This window comes from Protomyctophum bolini, assembly GCF_963924005.1.
Source record: "Protomyctophum bolini genome assembly, chromosome: 23".
Lineage (NCBI taxonomy): Eukaryota > Metazoa > Chordata > Actinopteri > Myctophiformes > Myctophidae > Protomyctophum > Protomyctophum bolini.
This window is the reverse complement of record NC_137884.1, coordinates 23,539,501-23,557,753: the sequence shown is the minus strand read 5'-3', so window position 1 is coordinate 23,557,753 and position 18,253 is coordinate 23,539,501. Positions and strand designations below refer to the sequence as shown.

The 18,253-nt window shown below is 47.0% G+C and overlaps 1 protein-coding gene across 1 annotated transcript in view; it reads right to left on the bottom strand.

Moving 5' to 3' along the window:
* dnah12 (dynein, axonemal, heavy chain 12) overlaps positions 1-18,253 on the bottom strand; it is a gene marked incomplete at both ends in the record, with an annotated part of 78,085 nt that overhangs the window by 35,301 nt on the left and 24,531 nt on the right. Inside the window, 14 exons of the mRNA XM_080757488.1 lie at positions 2,060-2,197; positions 2,955-3,119; positions 3,410-3,665; positions 4,183-4,349; positions 7,360-7,498; positions 8,069-8,220; positions 8,970-9,158; positions 10,170-10,289; positions 10,402-10,590; positions 14,111-14,194; positions 14,638-14,778; positions 16,083-16,266; positions 16,666-16,775; positions 17,301-17,420. Coding sequence (XP_080613614.1) covers positions 2,060-2,197; positions 2,955-3,119; positions 3,410-3,665; positions 4,183-4,349; positions 7,360-7,498; positions 8,069-8,220; positions 8,970-9,158; positions 10,170-10,289; positions 10,402-10,590; positions 14,111-14,194; positions 14,638-14,778; positions 16,083-16,266; positions 16,666-16,775; positions 17,301-17,420 — 2,154 coding nt within the window. The remainder of the gene's footprint in view (positions 1-2,059; positions 2,198-2,954; positions 3,120-3,409; positions 3,666-4,182; positions 4,350-7,359; positions 7,499-8,068; positions 8,221-8,969; positions 9,159-10,169; positions 10,290-10,401; positions 10,591-14,110; positions 14,195-14,637; positions 14,779-16,082; positions 16,267-16,665; positions 16,776-17,300; positions 17,421-18,253) is intronic.

Here is an 18,253-nt window from a genome sequence, read left to right as displayed (position 1 = left end):
ATGTCCTCCTCATGGGAACATAGGACACAGACATCAGGTCACGCATGTCCTCCTCATGGGAACATAGGACACAGACATCAGGTCACGCATGTCCTCCTCATGGGAACATAGGACACAGACATCAGGTCACGCATGTCCTCCTCATGGGAACATAGGACACAGACATCAGGTCACGCATGTCCTCCTCATGGGAACATAGGACACAGACATCAGGTCACGCATGTCCTCCTCATGGGAACATAGGACACAGACATCAGGTCACGCATGTCCTCCTCATGGGAACATAGGACACAGACATCAGGTCACGCATGTCCTCCTCATGGGAACATAGGACACAGACATCAGGTCACGCATGTCCTTCTCATGGGAACATAGGACACAGACATCAGGTCACGCATGTCCTCCTCATGGGAACATAGGACACAGACATCAGGTCACGCATGTCCTCCTCATGGGAACATAGGACACAGACATCAGGTCACGCATGTCCTCCTCATGGGAACATAGGACACAGACATCAGGTCACGCATGTCCTCCTCAGCCAGCTGGGAACATAGGACACAGACATCAGGTCACGCATGTCCTCCTCATGGGAACATAGGACACAGACATCAGGTCACGCATGTCCTCCTCATGGGAACATAGGACACAGACATCAGGTCACGCATGTCCTCCTCAGCCAGCTGGGAACATAGGACACAGACATCAGGTCACGCATGTCCTCCTCATGGGAACATAGGACACAGACATCAGGTCACGCATGTCCTCCTCAACCAGCTGGGAACATAGGACACAGACATCAGGTCACGCATGTCCTCCTCAGCCAGCTGGGAACATAGGACACAGACATCAGGTCACGCATGTCCTCCTCAGCCAGCTGGGAACATAGGACACAGACATCAGGTCACGCATGTCCTCCTCATGGGAACATAGGACACAGACATCAGGTCACGCATGTCCTCCTCAGCCAGCTGGGAACATAGGACACAGACATCAGGTCACGCATGTCCTCCTCATGGGAACATAGGACACAGACATCAGGTCACGCATGTCCTCCTCATGGGAACATAGGACACAGACATCAGGTCACGCATGTCCTCCTCATGGGAACATAGGACACAGACATCAGGTCACGCATGTCCTCCTCATGGGAACATAGGACACAGACATCAGGTCACGCATGTCCTCCTCATGGGAACATAGGACACAGACATCAGGTCACGCATGTCCTCCTCATGGGAACATAGGACACAGACATCAGGTCACGCATGTCCTCCTCATGGGAACATAGGACACAGACATCAGGTCACGCATGTCCTCCTCAACCAGCTGTGAACATACAGGAACAAACCGCCTGTGGCCCCGGGGCCGACAGTCGCCCATGTATGCATTACACCACTGTTATTCACATTAACACACAACCCCAATAGTGTTCTATTGCTTTCACACAACAATGTGGATTCACTTCACGTTTTAACGAAACACTGAAACACTGGGTCATGGTTTGAGGTTGAGAGAGAGAGATGAGAACATCCTGGCAGTATAACACATGGCACTCGGCCAACCATTGCTTGATCAGAACCAACGGTCGTGCACCACCCGATGTATCACATTGTTGGCACTTGGGTTTTATGTTGCCACTAGCGAGGTAGTTGAAAAACGTCGAAATCTCTGTTAATTAACCCATTCTGAACGGGAACCCCTTTTGGGGTTAGCATCATGTTATGCTTTAGCTATTTAAAAATAGCAGATCTACAAGCTCATAGCGCGCCACCGAGTGGCGCGCTACGAGCTTGTAGGTCTGCTATTTTTTTTAAATCGAAGAACGACTGACATTTTTTAGAATCTGATCTCAGGTCAGAATGGGTTCATCAGACCAGTGTGTGTCCAGTGGAAACCTCGCATGAATCTGATCTCAGGTCAGAATGGGTTAAGAGATTCCGAAAATGACTTCAACTTGATTTGATACAAACGAACCAAAAAGGCACAAACACAAGGTCAAACGTAATGTAATGGCGACATGATGAGCCCTGGCAAAAAAATGTAACATCCGACTCACTTCAGCGTCTCGTTTCAGGTGATCAAACAGCTGGTCGAAGCTCTCCCTGAAGTGATCCCTGACGAGCTCCTTGGTCAGCTGGTACAGCCAGGCGCGGTCCGCGGCGTCCACCAGCCGGTCGTAGAAGACGCGGAACACCTGACATTTAAAGGTATATTCAGTGATTTCACTCAAAAAACCTTAGGTTTCGTTTTTGGCTGTGGGACCTAAGCCTTTCATCCAATCAGGATAGAGAGCCAAAAACTAAACCTAAGGTTTTTTTTTGACCCCCAGGCGTTAACTGGGGACAGGGAGGAACTCCTTATAATGGTCAGCACACTCTATAGTAGGGAGGATTATCACAACAAAACAAAAAAATAAGTGATATTTGAATTAAGTGAAATCACTGAATATACCTTTAACCGTAGAACACTAAATATAAGTAACAGACCTACAAGCTTGTAGGTCTGCTATTTTTGAAAAAAATCGTGAAAATGTGGTTTAGAAGACATTTATTCGACGTCAGGCCTAAATGGGTTAAGTTGGGAACTTCTCATTTGGTCCACCCCTTCCTAAGACATGTGAGAATGGTCCAGTGAAGAAAAAAAAAGCAAAATTAAAAAAGTCCATTGTGGTTGTATGGGATTTTTTTCTCTATCACACTATCACTATGATGATAAGAGCGCCCCTCACTTCACACGGGGTGTGATTTCTATTATTTTATTGTGATGATTTGAATCTTGTCGTTTTGTTTCATGTCATGATTTTTAATTGAATACCCAAGACCTGAATGGAATCAAGACCTGTTGATATCCTTTTAGACTAAGTGTTTGACTGTACTCTGTACTGTTTACATTTCTGACTAATGAAGTATTCAATCAATAAACCAATCACTCAATCAATCAATCAAACCAACCTCATGGACGAACAGGCGGACCATGGTGCGCGTGTTGTCGCCCCCTAGGGACTGCTTCCTGAGCAGCAGGCAGCCGCGGATGACCCGCGAGAAGTCCCGCAGGTTGAAGGTGTAGTGAGACTTGGCCGGTGTGGGGAGCAGCTTCAACATGGCTTTCTTGTACACCTTGTGTGGGGATAAGGAACAGTGTTGGAGGGGTGGGGAGCACAGCTTCAACATGGCTCTCTTGTACACCTTGTGTGGGGATAAGGAACAGTGTTGGAGGGGTGGGGAGCACAGCTTCAACATGGCTCTCTTGTACACCTTGTGTGGGGATAAGGAACAGTGTTGGAGGGGTGGGGAGCACAGCTTCAACATGGCTCTCTTGTACACCTTGTGTGGGGATAAGGAACAGTGTTGGAGGGGTCACACTATACATAAAATCGGTTCGTGTGTCTTTTTTTCTGAGAACCCACCTCCATGGTGGCGGCTACGATGTTCCTGCCCGCCGCGAGGCACTCCGCTGGGAAGCGGTTGTTGCGGAGGTGCGCGTCCACCATGCTGGAGAAGATGTGCACCATGGTGTGGTCGCTGAACGCCACCACGCTGCACACGTTGAAGTGGCGCAGGAGGCGCGGCGTCACCGCGTTCCTCCCTCCTCCCGGCGTTCCCATGGCCCCGATCAGCTGCAGGTCCACCAGGGTGACCTTGGAGGTGTCCTTCAGGTCGTACCTATACGGTGGTATACCGGAGAGGTAAAATTACTCCACTAGTCCCTTCCTAACATTTTAGACTATATTGTTGACGGAATCGTCAGTATGTCTAGTCTTAGTTTTAGTCATCATAGCTTAGTTTTCCATGTCATTTCCGTTTAGTTTTCGTCAGTAGTCGAAAAAGGTAGTCGACGAACATTTTTCGTCTCAGTTTCAGTCGACGAAAACAACACTGCTGTGGTCCACCTACCAGTGTCCATGGTCCAGGTACTGTCTTATAGCAGCTCCATGGGGGGCTGTGAACCTACCAGTGTCCATGGTCCAGGTACTGTCTTATAGCAGCTCCATGGGGGGCTGTGAACCTACCAGTGTCCATGGTCCAGGTACTGTCTCAGCAGCTCCATGGGGGGCTGTGAACCTACCAGTGTCCATGGTCCAGGTACTGTCTCAGCAGCTCCATGGGGGGCTGTGAACCTACCAGTGTCCATGGTCCAGGTACTGTCTTATAGCAGCTCCATGGGGGGCTGTGAACCTACCAGTGTCCATGGTCCAGGTACTGTCTCAGCAGCTCCATGGGCGGCTGCGCCCCGAACTTCTCCGGAGCAGGCATGTTCATGTCGTCCACGAAGATCACGCACTTCTTCCCCACGGGAGGCCCGAACACGCCCTTCCTCCTCTTGTCCAGCCTGGACATGATGATGCTCTGGAAGACCAACCATGCAGCATCCCAGGTCACAATACAATACATGCAAAGAAAGAGAGAATAATTAGTTAGTTAGTTGCTGCGAGAGTGAAGTAGCCAACACGAACTTGGGATTCCTGGGTCGCTGCCCTCCACAATGTCCTCTCCAACATCAGGTTCTTGAGCTCTTCAGTGTTGTCAGCCAAGCTGTCGTAGCCGCAGCACGTCTACATTAGGTTTTACGCTTCTTTCCCCTCCTGGCTTTGCCCTGGGTTGGCTCCCATAGGGTCAATTGTCTTGCCTCAAGTTCTGGGTGTAACCTTCAGCATTTGATAAATGTGATCGCCTGGCCATATTGCCATAAGCCAAGGGCTTCTATCTCTACAGACCACGTCTGTCCACGGGACATCTTTACGCTGCGTAATAATGCCGTCTCTTTCCTCCTCTTCTTGCCAAACACCAACTTCTTCGTCCCACAATGGCATATTATTTGGTGGATACATATTTACACGCACCTCGACGGTGGGTGCAGGGCCAATAAGGCAATTATGGAGGGAGGTACAGTAGGGCCCACACACACCATTCTTTTGGTAAATAATTACTTTATTGAATAAATAAACGGCAATGTTTCGATCTCGACAGATCTTCGTCAGGTCAGTATACATATGCACATTTTGTGGGGGTGGCACATACCGGGGGGGGGGGGGGGGGGGGGGGGGGGAGGGACTCAATCTGAGGGAACTGGATAAAAGTGATGAAACGTGTGTGCATATGTTTACTGAACTGACGAAGATCAGTCAAGATCGAAGCGTTTTCGTTTATTTATTCAATAAAGTAATTATTTACCAAAAGAATGGTGTGTGGGCCCTACCTCCTTCCATATTATTTGGCTCCCCACATTATTTATTCCCTATATTATTTGAAGCGACTGCATTCACAGCTGCGGCGATCCGCCCCACAGGTGCGCTCGGATGGAAGCGAGAGCGAGACCCACGCGTGTTTTGGTGATCTAGAATGCGTTCGGTTGAGCCACACCTGAATTCGAACGAGCCTTCACACCTGCCAAATGAAGTGCACTTAGTGTCTGACAATACGCAGCGGGATTTATTTTAAATCGCAGTAAAACATCCTGGTGTGAATGCGAGCGCTATGTCACAGATGGCTATAGGCTAGCAGCCATTAACACATTGACCTCCCACGGGAATCAATAATAAACATCTTTTTTTCACTAACCTAAGAATCACCCCCTCGCGATTGTACCTCCATTTCATGAAAGTCTGCCTGAAAATAGTTTCAGTCGAAAAATATTCCACCACCACCACCGTGATCCGAAACAACTACTGTACGAGGAACAGAGCTCAATGGAAGCTGCCATTACGCATCATGGACTTTACATTGTGCCTCCATTTCCCAGAAGCCCTGAGAATTGAGCGTCAGCGTTTTCCGGTCACGTGATCTAAACGCATGACACATGTCACCGGGTCCAACGGAAACCCTGTATGTCTTAACCCATTCTGACCTGAGATCAGATTCATAACGAGGTTTCCACTGGACACACACTGGTCTGATCAACCCATTCTGACCTGAGATCAGATTCTAAAAATGTCAGTCGTTCTTCGATTTTTCAAAAATAGCAGACCTACAAGCTCGTAGCGCGCCACTCGGTGGCGCGCTATGAGCTTGTAGGTCTGCTATTTTTCAATAGCTAAAGCATAACATGATGCCAACACCAAAATGGGTGCCCGGTCAGAATGGGTTAACCCATTCTGGGTTAACCCATTCTGACCCGAGGACGATTCTACAAATGAATGTCTTCTAAATCCTGACAGTTTTCTTGAAAAACACATGTTTCTATGCGAGTCGTTCCAGGAACCCCCCCCCAGAAGCAAAGATTTGAGTTAAAAACGTTCACTCTGAAAGAATATATATTCAAAGATTTGAGGCACATTTTCACGATTGTTTCAAAAATAGCAGACCTACAAGCTCGTAGAGCTTGTAGATCTGCTATTTTTCAATAGCTAAAGTATAACACAATGCAAACACCAAATGGGATTCCCGTCTATAGAATGCGTTAAAACGTCAAATAAATCATAATAAAACAACAGTCAGGAATAGCGTGTTCCGCAGGAAGAGACAAAAACATGGTGTGAACCACAGGGAATGTGTTAAAAAAAAGCCCTCTGACCTGGCTCTGGTTTCCACTGGTGAAAACATGGAGTGAACCACAGGGAATGTGTTAAAAAAAGCCCTCTGACCTGGCTCTGGTTTCCACTGGTGAAAACATGGAGTGAACCACAGGGAATGTGTTAAAAAAAAGCCCTCTGACCTGGCTCTGGTTTCCACTGGTGAAAACATGGAGTGAACCACAGGGAATGTGTTAAAAAAAAGCCCTCTGACCTGGCTCTGGTTTCCACTGGTGAAAACATGGAGTGAACCACAGGGAATGTGTTAAAAAAAGCCCTCTGACCTGGCTCTGGTTTCCACTGGTGAAAACATGGAGTGAACCACAGGGAATGTGTTAAAAAAAGCCCTCTGACCTGGCTCTGGTTTCCACTGGTGAAAACATGGAGTGAACCACAGGGAATGTGTTAAAAAAAGCCCTCTGACCTGGCTCTGGTTTCCACTGGTGAAAACATGGAGTGAACCACAGGGAATGTGTTAAAAAAAGCCCTCTGACCTGGCTCTGGTTTCCACTGGTGAAAACATGGAGTGAACCACAGGGAATGTGTTAAAAAAAAGCCCTCTGACCTGGCTCTGGTTTCCACTGGTGAAAACATGGAGTGAACCACAGGGAATGTGTTAAAAAAAGCCCTCTGACCTGGCTCTGGTTTCCACTGGTGAAAACATGGAGTGAACCACAGGGAATGTGTTAAAAAAAAGCCCTCTGACCTGGCTCTGGTTTCCACTGGTGAAAACATGGAGTGAACCACAGGGAATGTGTTAAAAAAAAGCCCTCTGACCTGGCTCTGGTTTCCACTGGTGAAAACATGGAGTGAACCACAGGGAATGTGTTAAAAAAAAGCCCTCTGACCTGGCTCTGGTTTCCACTGGTGCGGGCTGAGAAGTTGATGAAGAACGGCAGATAGCGCTCCTTGTCCAGGTTGTTCATCATCTTCTCCTTCACATACACAGACTTCCCGGTGCCGGTTGGACCCACAAACAACAGAGGCCTAAGAAATAGTAGAGCAATAATACTACATTACATTTCACATGATTATATGAGATGATACGTCTGTAAGCCTTCTGTAAGATTATGCCACATACTGTGGGGCATAAATGAAATGTGAGAGAGAAAGAAATGATTGTGTGGAACGACAAAGGTTTCAATCATTTTTCATAATATGTAGCAGAACCCAACCGATATATCAGGTTTGCCGACATACAGTACTGTATACAGTAGCTTGAAGGACGCCATTTCTCCATTGAACTCAGTGTGTATGTGTGTGTGACCCCCCCCAGGGGGTCCCCCACACGGAGTTGCACCACTCACTTCACACGGGTGTGATAGTAGGGACCTAGTAGACACTTATTCATGATTGGCTGCCTTGTCTCTAGGCTATACCTCTAAGCCAATCGGAGACTTACCCATAAAACCCATCGTCTAGGAACGGAATCTGTAGATTCTCAATGGCAGCCCATTGTTGGAGGGGCAGAGGCTGAAAGCTCTACAATGCCACGTATAATTATGAATTACAGGCACGGCGATAAATATATAAGTATGGCATATCTTCAATACTAACACTCCATGGTGGATGCAGAGATCCATGATGTAGGTGTAGCGCACGGTGTCAATGGTGGGAACGATCATGTCCTCCAGCTTGGTCTTCTGCTGTCCCAGACCGACGTTCTTGATGGCCTCGTTCCAGTGCACCCACTGGCCTTTCCCTTTGAACTGGACAACAGATGAGACATTATTACCAGCTGCATGCGGTGTGACACTGACGAAGGCCTGCGCGCCGAAACGCGTTTGTCTGTCTGGTATGACTGCTGCTGCTGAGCTTCTATTTTGATGCACTTCCGGCACTTAAAGGGTTAGGGTGTTTAGTTTTCTCGAGGTATTAGCACACATCTTGAATTGATGAGAATTAAACATATTTCCGCATCTAGGATTTCTTAGGACTCTTAGTATGTTATTCTAGACACTGTTGAAAATGGGCTAGATTGCCTGGACTAACAAGACAAACGGCCGTTTTGGCTGGCTACGTCACTTTAGCTATGTTTTCGTCTTAGGTTAAGTTTTCTGAAAACCTGAATGTACATGTAATGTGCAGTATATGCAGTCTCGCGCGCGTAGCCAGACGACTATTCCACAGTCTCCGAATGTTATATAGAGTCTGGAACTACACCTCCCCAAATCCGAGCTGGCATTTCCGTTCACGGAAATATATTTTAAAATGTCTTTACATTTCATAATTTCCGTTTCTGCTGAGCAGCAAGCTATATGTATGCTTAGATGATTTCGATTTATATTAGGATACATTTGTGCGACGTTAAAGACAAAATGGAAGTGGGGAGGAGGCATCACACCCGCCGTATATTCCGCCAGACTAGTGAGACACAGACCGGATTGAAAGGCAACGTATAGGTTACAACGGGTCTAAGCATTTAGAACGATTACAACTCAGAGTCACATCATAGCACCTCATAAGAGTAGTCGTAGACGAGGCCTCTCTGGTCCATGGGACATTCCCATCGGCCCACAGAGGCGGGGACGCCGTGGCCCTCCGTCTTCCCCGAAAGCGTCTTCCTGAGGAAGGCGTCGAAGCGCTCCCTGCTGTCCGCATCGCAGCTTCCTCCCACCGACCACACCAGAGAGAACGCAAAGGCCGCCTGTGGTGAAGAAGGCACATGACAATTCAGTATTTTAACCGTGACGTGCGCGCCGCCTCCTGAGATACTTCCGGGTCCTACTTTTGTGTCGCTTTTGTGTCCCCATAGACTTATACTGTGACGCTCCGTCGGACTAAAGACTAAATCTGAGACGAAAACAACCACGAAAGTCTAATTTTACCGCTTTCCTCGCAACAACAAAGCTGCTGCTCTCCCAAATCTGGCTGTGACAGGCCGTCTGCTCCACATGGAATACTATCGCCGTATTGTGTCAACTAAATCCTCATATAATATACTCAAGCCTGCACACATTCTAAATATGCCTCCAAAATATTTTACAGAGCAAATGGATGCCACCTTCAATAATAATGATAATAATAGTCTTTATTGTCTCCACATCATATATTTTTGTTGTCATGGACACTTGTACAAAACATTCATAATTCTACTCGAGTTGGAAGCATTAAGTCAAGACCCATTTTAACCCTCAATGGCTTTCTTTCTGAAAAATAACGTCATTGTAAAAAGATTCACGCGTTTAGATATTCTATTTACAATGAGATGAGGAACGGGAGCTGGTGCCACTTGGACCCGGACGTAACGTAGCACTACAAAATGACGTCGGACTTAACCCATTCTGACCGGGAACCCGTTTTGGTGTTAGCATCATGTTATGCTTTAGCTATTGAAAAATAGCAGATCTACAAGCTCATAGCGCGCCACTGAGTGGCGCGCTACGAGCTTGTAGGTCTGCTATTTTTGAAAAATCGAACAACAACTGACATTTTTAGAATCTGATCTCAGGTCAGAATGGGTTCATCAGACCATTGTGTGTCCAGTGGAAACCTCGTATGAATCTGATCTCAGGTCAGAATGGGTTAAATACTGAATAGGGTAACTAGATCTGAAACTGTTGTTTTGAGGGACAGAAGTATTGCTTGTGTGGGACGGGACTGGGCTAGCAACGTAGTACTTAGTTGATAGCGTTAAGTATGTTCTTGTGTCCATTACCATGATCCAGGTGCGTATGTTCTGGTGTCCAGTACCGTCCTTCACAGGTTCGGCGAGCAGCATCTCAAACAGACGACACAGAGACACCGCAGTGTTGCCGTCGCTGGTCGCAACCACTTCCTGTCGAGGACAAGTCTCCATTATTCAACTTTATACATACCAGGGGTATTCAGCTCTTACCCTGCAGTGTGTGTGTGGGGGGACTGTTGTGGGGTATAGCGGGGCAGTTTACCCTGCAGTGTTTTCGCAGCATGGCGTGCGCGGGGGGCAGCAGCCAGTGGAACAGGTCCCACAGCAGGGACAGGTGCTCTGGGCTCTGGAGGACCTCTGGCAGCCTCTTCATCCACGACGTCACCAAGGGCTCCCAGCCCAGCTGGGATGGCTCCATGTAAATCATCCCACAGCGGCTCACTGTAGCGGGCTGAAACAGAACAACCCTCTCACATGACAGAGACAGATGACAGAGACATCACCCCTGTCCTGGCCTCTCTCCACTGGCTGCCGGTCTGGTTCAGAATTCAATTAAAAACCCTCCTGTTTGTGTACAAAGCCCTCAATGGGCTGGCCCCCTCCTACATCACTGACCTCCTATCCTATCCCCCCTCTACCAGGACCCTCAGGTCAGCAGACAGGGGTCTCTTAGGGGTTCCGCACACAAATAAGAGGCTCAGGGGGCGACCGCGCCTTTGCTGTCTCAGCCCCCACTCTGTGGAACAGAATTCCCCTCGCGGTTAGGTCTGCGCCCTCCGTTGAGTCTTTAAAACAACTTAAAACATTTTTATATTCACAAGCATTTTCACCACCGACTTGATCCTGCACCTTTTCTCTTAGGCTATTCTGTCCTATTTTCCTCTTTTATTATTGACGTCTTCTGCACTGTATTGTATTGTATTGTATTGCATTTGTGAAGCACTTTGGTACAATGAGAGTTGTTTTTAAATGTGCTATATAAATAAATTTGATTTGATTTGATTTGATATGATATGACCTCACTGTGGCGGGCTGAAACAGAACCAGCCTCTCATTATGATATGACCTCACTGTGGCGGGCTGAAACAGAACCAGCCTCTCATTATGATATGACCTCACTGTGGCGGGCTGAAACAGAACCACCCTCTCATTATGATATGACCTCACTGTGGCGGGCTGAAACAGAACCAGCCTCTCATTATGATATGACCTCACTGTGGCGGGCTGAAACAGAACCAACCTCTCATTATGATATGACCTCACTGTGGCGGGCTGAAACAGAACCACCCTCTCATTATGATATGACCTCACTGTGGCGGGCTGAAACAGAACCATATGACCTCACTGTGGCGGGCTGAAACAGAACCAACCCTCTCATTATGATATGACCTCACTGTGGCGGGCTGAAACAGAACCATATGACCTCACTGTGGCGGGCTGAAACAGAACCAACCCTCTCATTATGATATGACCTCACTGTGGCGGGCTGAAACAGAACCAACCTCTCATTATGATATGACCTCACTGTGGCGGGCTGAAACAGAACCACCCTCTCATTATGATATGACCTCACTGTGGCGGGCTGAAACAGAACCATATGACCTCACTGTGGCGGGCTGAAACAGAACCACCCTCTCATTATGATATGACCTCACTGTGGCGGGCTGAAACAGAACCATCACCTCTCATTATGATATGACCTCACTGTGGCGGGCTGAAACAGAACCATATGACCTCACTGTGGCGGGCTGAAACAGAACCAACCCTCTCATTATGATATGACCTCACTGTGGCGGGCTGAAACAGAACCTCTCATATGATATGACCTCACTGTGGCGGGCTGAAACAGAACCACCCTCTCATTATGATATGATCTCACTGTGGCGGGCTGAAACAGAACCACCCTCTCATTATGATATGACCTCACTGTGGCGGGCTGAAACAGAACCATCACCTCTCATTATGATATGACCTCACTGTGGCGGGCTGAAACAGAACCAGCCTCTCATTATGATATGACCTCACTGTGGCGGGCTGAAACAGAACCAGCCTCTCATTATGATATGACCTCACTGTGGCGGGCTGAAACAGAACCCTCTCATTATGATATGACCTCACTGTGGCGGGCTGAAACAGAACCACCCTCTCATTATGATATGACCTCACTGTGGCGGGCTGAAACAGAACCATATGACCTCACTGTGGCGGGCTGAAACAGAACCAACCCTCTCATTATGATATGACCTCACTGTGGCGGGCTGAAACAGAACCATATGACCTCACTGTGGCGGGCTGAAACAGAACCAACCCTCTCATTATGATATGACCTCACTGTGGCGGGCTGAAACAGAACCACCCTCTCATTATGATATGACCTCACTGTGGCGGGCTGAAACAGAACCACCCTCTCATTATGATATGACCTCACTGTGGCGGGCTGAAACAGAACCAACCTCTCATTATGATATGACCTCACTGTGGCGGGCTGAAACAGAACCATCACCTCTCATTATGATATGACCTCACTGTGGCGGGCTGAAGCAGAACCATCACCTCTCATTATGATATGACCTCACTGTGGCGGGCTGAAACAGAACCAGCCTCTCATTATGATATGACCTCACTGTGGCGGGCTGAAACAGAACCACCCTCTCATTATGATATGACCTCACTGTGGCGGGCTGAAACAGAACCCTCTCATTATGATATGACCTCACTGTGGCGGGCTGAAACAGAACCACCCTCTCATTATGATATGACCTCACTGTGGCGGGCTGAAACAGAACCATATGACCTCACTGTGGCGGGCTGAAACAGAACCAACCCTCTCATTATGATATGACCTCACTGTGGCGGGCTGAAACAGAACCATATGACCTCACTGTGGCGGGCTGAAACAGAACCAACCCTCTCATTATGATATGACCTCACTGTGGCGGGCTGAAACAGAACCACCCTCTCATTATGATATGACCTCACTGTGGCGGGCTGAAACAGAACCACCCTCTCATTATGATATGACCTCACTGTGGCGGGCTGAAACAGAACCAACCTCTCATTATGATATGACCTCACTGTGGCGGGCTGAAACAGAACCATCACCTCTCATTATGATATGACCTCACTGTGGCGGGCTGAAGCAGAACCATCACCTCTCATTATGATATGACCTCACTGTGGCGGGCTGAAACAGAACCAGCCTCTCATTATGATATGACCTCACTGTGGCGGGCTGAAACAGAACCACCCTCTCATTATGATATGATCTCACTGTGGCGGGCTGAAACAGAACCATATGACCTCACTGTGGCGGGCTGAAACAGCACGTTGTCGTGAAACAATCCTCTCATTATGACCTTCTGTCACCATATTTAAACGCTTTCATGCATCAGTGTTGACTAAAACTATGACGAAAAATGTCCGTCGACTAGCATTTTCAGCAGGAAATTAAATAAAACCTAAATAAAAACTTAAACTAGACTACCGGTAGTCTAAAATGCAATGGAGGGACTAAAGTGAAAAAAATTGATCGAGTAGAACTTAAAGACAAGTCATTTTATATTTGGTTGCTTTGTGTTGTGGTTGTACTCTGAAAATAGCCGATCTACAAGATCGGCTATTTTCAGCCATTACGACACCATCAAGGGTCGGGGTGCGCACGCTTATGCGACACTCCAAACGTCCGACATGCGTTTGTCCGACATGTGTTGCCTCCCGCATGCGGTTAAGGTTAGATTAGGGTAGTCGACTAAATCAATTGCAGAATTACTCGATTAAAATCACCTGATAATTAGTCAACTAAAACTAGACTAAAGGTAAAACACTTCAGATGACTAAAATATGACTAAAACTAAATTAAGTTTTATTCAAAAGACTATGACTAAAACGACATAAAAAAAATTCCGGCAAAATCAATCAATTATTATTGGATTACAACATCGATTAGTTGGATTAACCGTTGCTCGACTTACTGAGGCCTGCGACAGATCCATGGCTTCAAAGATCAGACTCATCTGACTGGACATCTGAATGATCTCACCGCTCATCAGGCACAGCTGTGTGTGGAGGAAGAGCAGTAAAGGTACAGTACAGGTGTCTGCCCAGTGCACACCGTACAGTAAAGGTGTTCTCACATTTCCTAAAAAGTTGTCCAGTCTGCAAGGACCTTAAGTGCAAAACTTCAATGACCGTCTAAAATCCTTGTAGTATTGTATAGGCTGCATCGAGAGATCATTCTGTGGATAACTTATTCAATTTAATTGAATGTTCAAGAAACAGTATAGTATTAAATCAATCAATTAACCACTTAAGCTTAAGTCACACAACGGTGTTGTGTGGAAATTGCAAAAAAAAAAGGAAAAACAGCCGATGTACAAGTTCACAATGCGTCCCTTCGGGATGCGTTGTGAACTTTACTTATCATGGCATGCCCAAAATATGGATGTAAATATATTAAAAGCGTAGCGCTACATGTAGCATTGCGCTACATCATATTTACCTTCTTGTTGTCGTCCAACACGGTGTTCATGCTCTCGATCCACAGCGTGTCGATGGGTCCGTCAAACACCACCCACTTACGCTCCACGGTGTCCGACGACGCAAACTCACGGAACGTGTTGGCCACGATCCCGTCCGCCCACTGGAAGAGAAACAACACCCATCTGCCCACTGTACTTACAGTATGTACAGTACATGCAGAAAACAACAAGTACACGAAGAAAAGAAGCAGCAGAGGGGAATATAATGGGGACAAGCGGCCAAAATGAGTTTTCTTCGACGGGTGGCTGGCGTCTCCCTTAGAGATAGGGTGAGAAGTTCAGTCACACGAGAGAGACTCGGAGTAGAGTCGCTGCTCCTTCGCCTGGAAAGGAGTCAGCTGAGGTGGTTCGGGCATCTGGTTAGGATGCCTCTCGGGCGCCTCCCTAGGGAGGTCCTCGACGCACGTCCCACTGGGAGGAGACCCCCGGGGAGCAGACCAAGGACCACGTCCCACTGGGAGGAGACCCCCGGGGAGCAGACCAAGGACCACGTCCCACTGGGAGGAGACCCCCGGGGCAGACCAAGGACCACGTCCCACTGGGAGGAGACCCCCGGGGAGCAGACCAAGGCGCAGTTGGAGGAAATACATCGACTCACTGGCCTTGGAACGTCTCGGAATCCCCCAGGAGGAAGTCACTAATGTTGCTCTGGAGAGGGAAGTCTGGAGCTCTCTGGTGGAGCTGTTGCCCCCGCGACCCGACTACGGATAAGCGGTTGAAGATGGATGGATGGATAATGATTTGGATTACAACATCCATGCATGTACGATTTCACTTAATTAAACATCCCTCGATTCCACTGGTCGCCAAACACTGGGTCTACACTGGACCCGTTTGTGACTAAAACAAAATACAAATTTGCTGTCAAAATCAACACTAGTGTCGTCCCACTCAGTCACACCTTATGAGAGACAGGGTCTATAATCAATAGTGTTGTCCCACTCAGTCACACCGTATGAGAGACAGGGTCTATAATCAATAGTGTTGTCCCACTCAGTCACACCTTATGAGAGACAGGGTCTATAATCAATAGTGTTGTCCCACTCAGTCCCACCTTATGAGAGACAGGGTCTATAATCAATAGTGTTGTCCCACTCAGTCACACCTTATGAGAGACAGGGTCTATAATCAATAGTGTTGCCCCACTCAGTCACACCTTATGAGAGACAGGGTCTATAATCAATAGTGTTGTCCCACTCAGTCACACCTTATGAGAGACAGGGTCTATAATCAATAGTGTTGTCCCACTCAGTCACACCGTATGAGAGACAGGGTCTATAATCAATAGTGTTGTCCCACTCAGTCACACCTTATGAGAGACAGGGTCTATAATCAACACTAGTGTGGAAAAAGTTCAAATATTTATGTAGCACCGTCATTTTTTTCATTTTTAGTGAGGGCCTACCTCATGGGAGACAGGGTCGTACTGTCCAAACAGCTGTCCCATGGTGATGGCCTTGGGGTTGACCGTGCGGTAGATGACCTTCTCCTCCTGGTTGTGTCCTCTCTGGTTCATGAGCGTCAGAGTGTCGGCCAGAACGTGGAGGACTTGGGTCTTCCCAGCGAAGGGTTCCCCCACCAGCATGAACCTGCAAAAAAACACCATCACATCACATGTGGGAATTAATTTACGTGTTGATTTTGACAGCAATTCTACAATATACATTAAGCTCACAAGCTTGTAGATTGGCTATATTCAGCATGTGACATTTAGCTCTCACAACCCTCACTTATTTTCATTCGCTTTTAATCTCATCTGAGCTCATCCAATGTTGTGTTTTATTTTGTTAATATACATGTGTTTTTGTCCTCATGTCTACACTTTTTTCCCCCTCTCATGTATTTTCGTTTCTTGCTTGGATAGTTTTTCGCTCATGCTCTGTACAAGAAGAACTTTGGTCAACCTCGGTTGTTTTTAAACGTGCTCTATGAATAAAGTTTGATTTTGATTTGATAAAGTTTGATACCGTATCGTATATATATCATACCCGTGTCTGACTATCATCATCTCGTACGTCTGGATCATCTTCTCCAGGAACACCTGTGTTGGCTGTATGTTGACCTTCTCACAGCACTCCACGGCAGCCTCCAGAAACAGCTGCACAGGACCAGGAACAACCCATGAGAACGGGCAGTGTGTAACTACACAGGCATTGTGTTAACGGTAACAAGACAACTCACCCCGTTGCTGTTTTCCTCCCAGAATGGGAGAGGCTGGACAGCATGAGACGGCTGGACTTTGAATTTATCCAACTATAAACTTTCATGACAAATATAATTTATGAAAGGCTACTACAGTGAAGTCTGTTCACATAAGTTGCTGTAGGATATGTGGGGGATTATCTGACGAGGTACCATTTGAGTGTGCAAAACCTTACATATACTAAATAATACTAAATTGTTTATAGGGTCAATATAAGTAAAATAATATAGCCTTTCCACAGGAGTATCTTTTTATATTTTTCCAAAAAGAATACAAACAGCCAATAGCATATTACAAAGTTATCCCCCTCACTGGTGAAAATTCCGGGAGGAAAAACGGGCAAGCACCGGGGTGAGTTGTCCAGTGTTCGTGTTAACTGACACACATGGCATTGTGTTAAAATGTATATAATAAACAAACCTTATAATCGGCCGCCGGAAGGGAGATGTCAGGAAACAGATCGCTGGTGATCCCGTTGAACAGCGGAATGTCGTGCGAGAGGAACTTGGGCTCGTTCACGTCTTTGATTGACCTCAGCACCTGGTGGCGGTCAGGAGAATAAACCGTGAGGCGACATCACAGACAGACATGCTTCTGACACCACGGGCAGGTGCAAAAGATGCAAAGATGCAAAGGTCACAGCATAGTTTGTCGCTTTGTAAAATCTGTTGCTCGCGCGGTCGTTAAAACGCCATCCAAGCCATTAACCCATTCTGACCTGAGATCAGATTCATACGAGGTTTCCACTGGACACACACTGGGTCTGATTCACCCATTCTGACCTGAGATCAGATTCTAAAAAATGTCAGTCGTTCTTCGATTTTTCAAAAATAGCAGATCTACAAGCTCGTAGCGCGCCACTCGGTGGCGCGCTATGAGCTTGTAGATCTGCTGTTTTTCAATAGCTAAAGCATAACATGATGCTAACACCAAAATGGGTTCCCGTTCAGAATGGGTTAAAACGCCATCCAAGCCATCAAGCAAAAACTAAATAAGATATATATAGCCTATATACAAAATATAGGCTATTGACAATTTTGTCAACTAATTAAAACTAGACTAAAATGTTAGGGATCGAGGGACTAGTGGAGAGTCATTTTACGGTTGGTTGCGCTCGGGTGTTGCACTCTGAAATATAGCAGCAGATCTACAAGTTCACAACGTGATCTACAAGTTGGGAACTTGTAGGTGTGTTATTTTCAGCATGCAACCGAGTGTAGAATCGGGCATTGCGATGCCATCATGGCACCACCACAATACAGGTTTCAGTCAACACAATCAGCTGTACATTTTAGTCGACGGAAAAATAGCAGATCTACAAGGTCACCGAGTGCTGCGCTACGAGCTTGTGGGTCTGCTATTTTTGAAAAAAA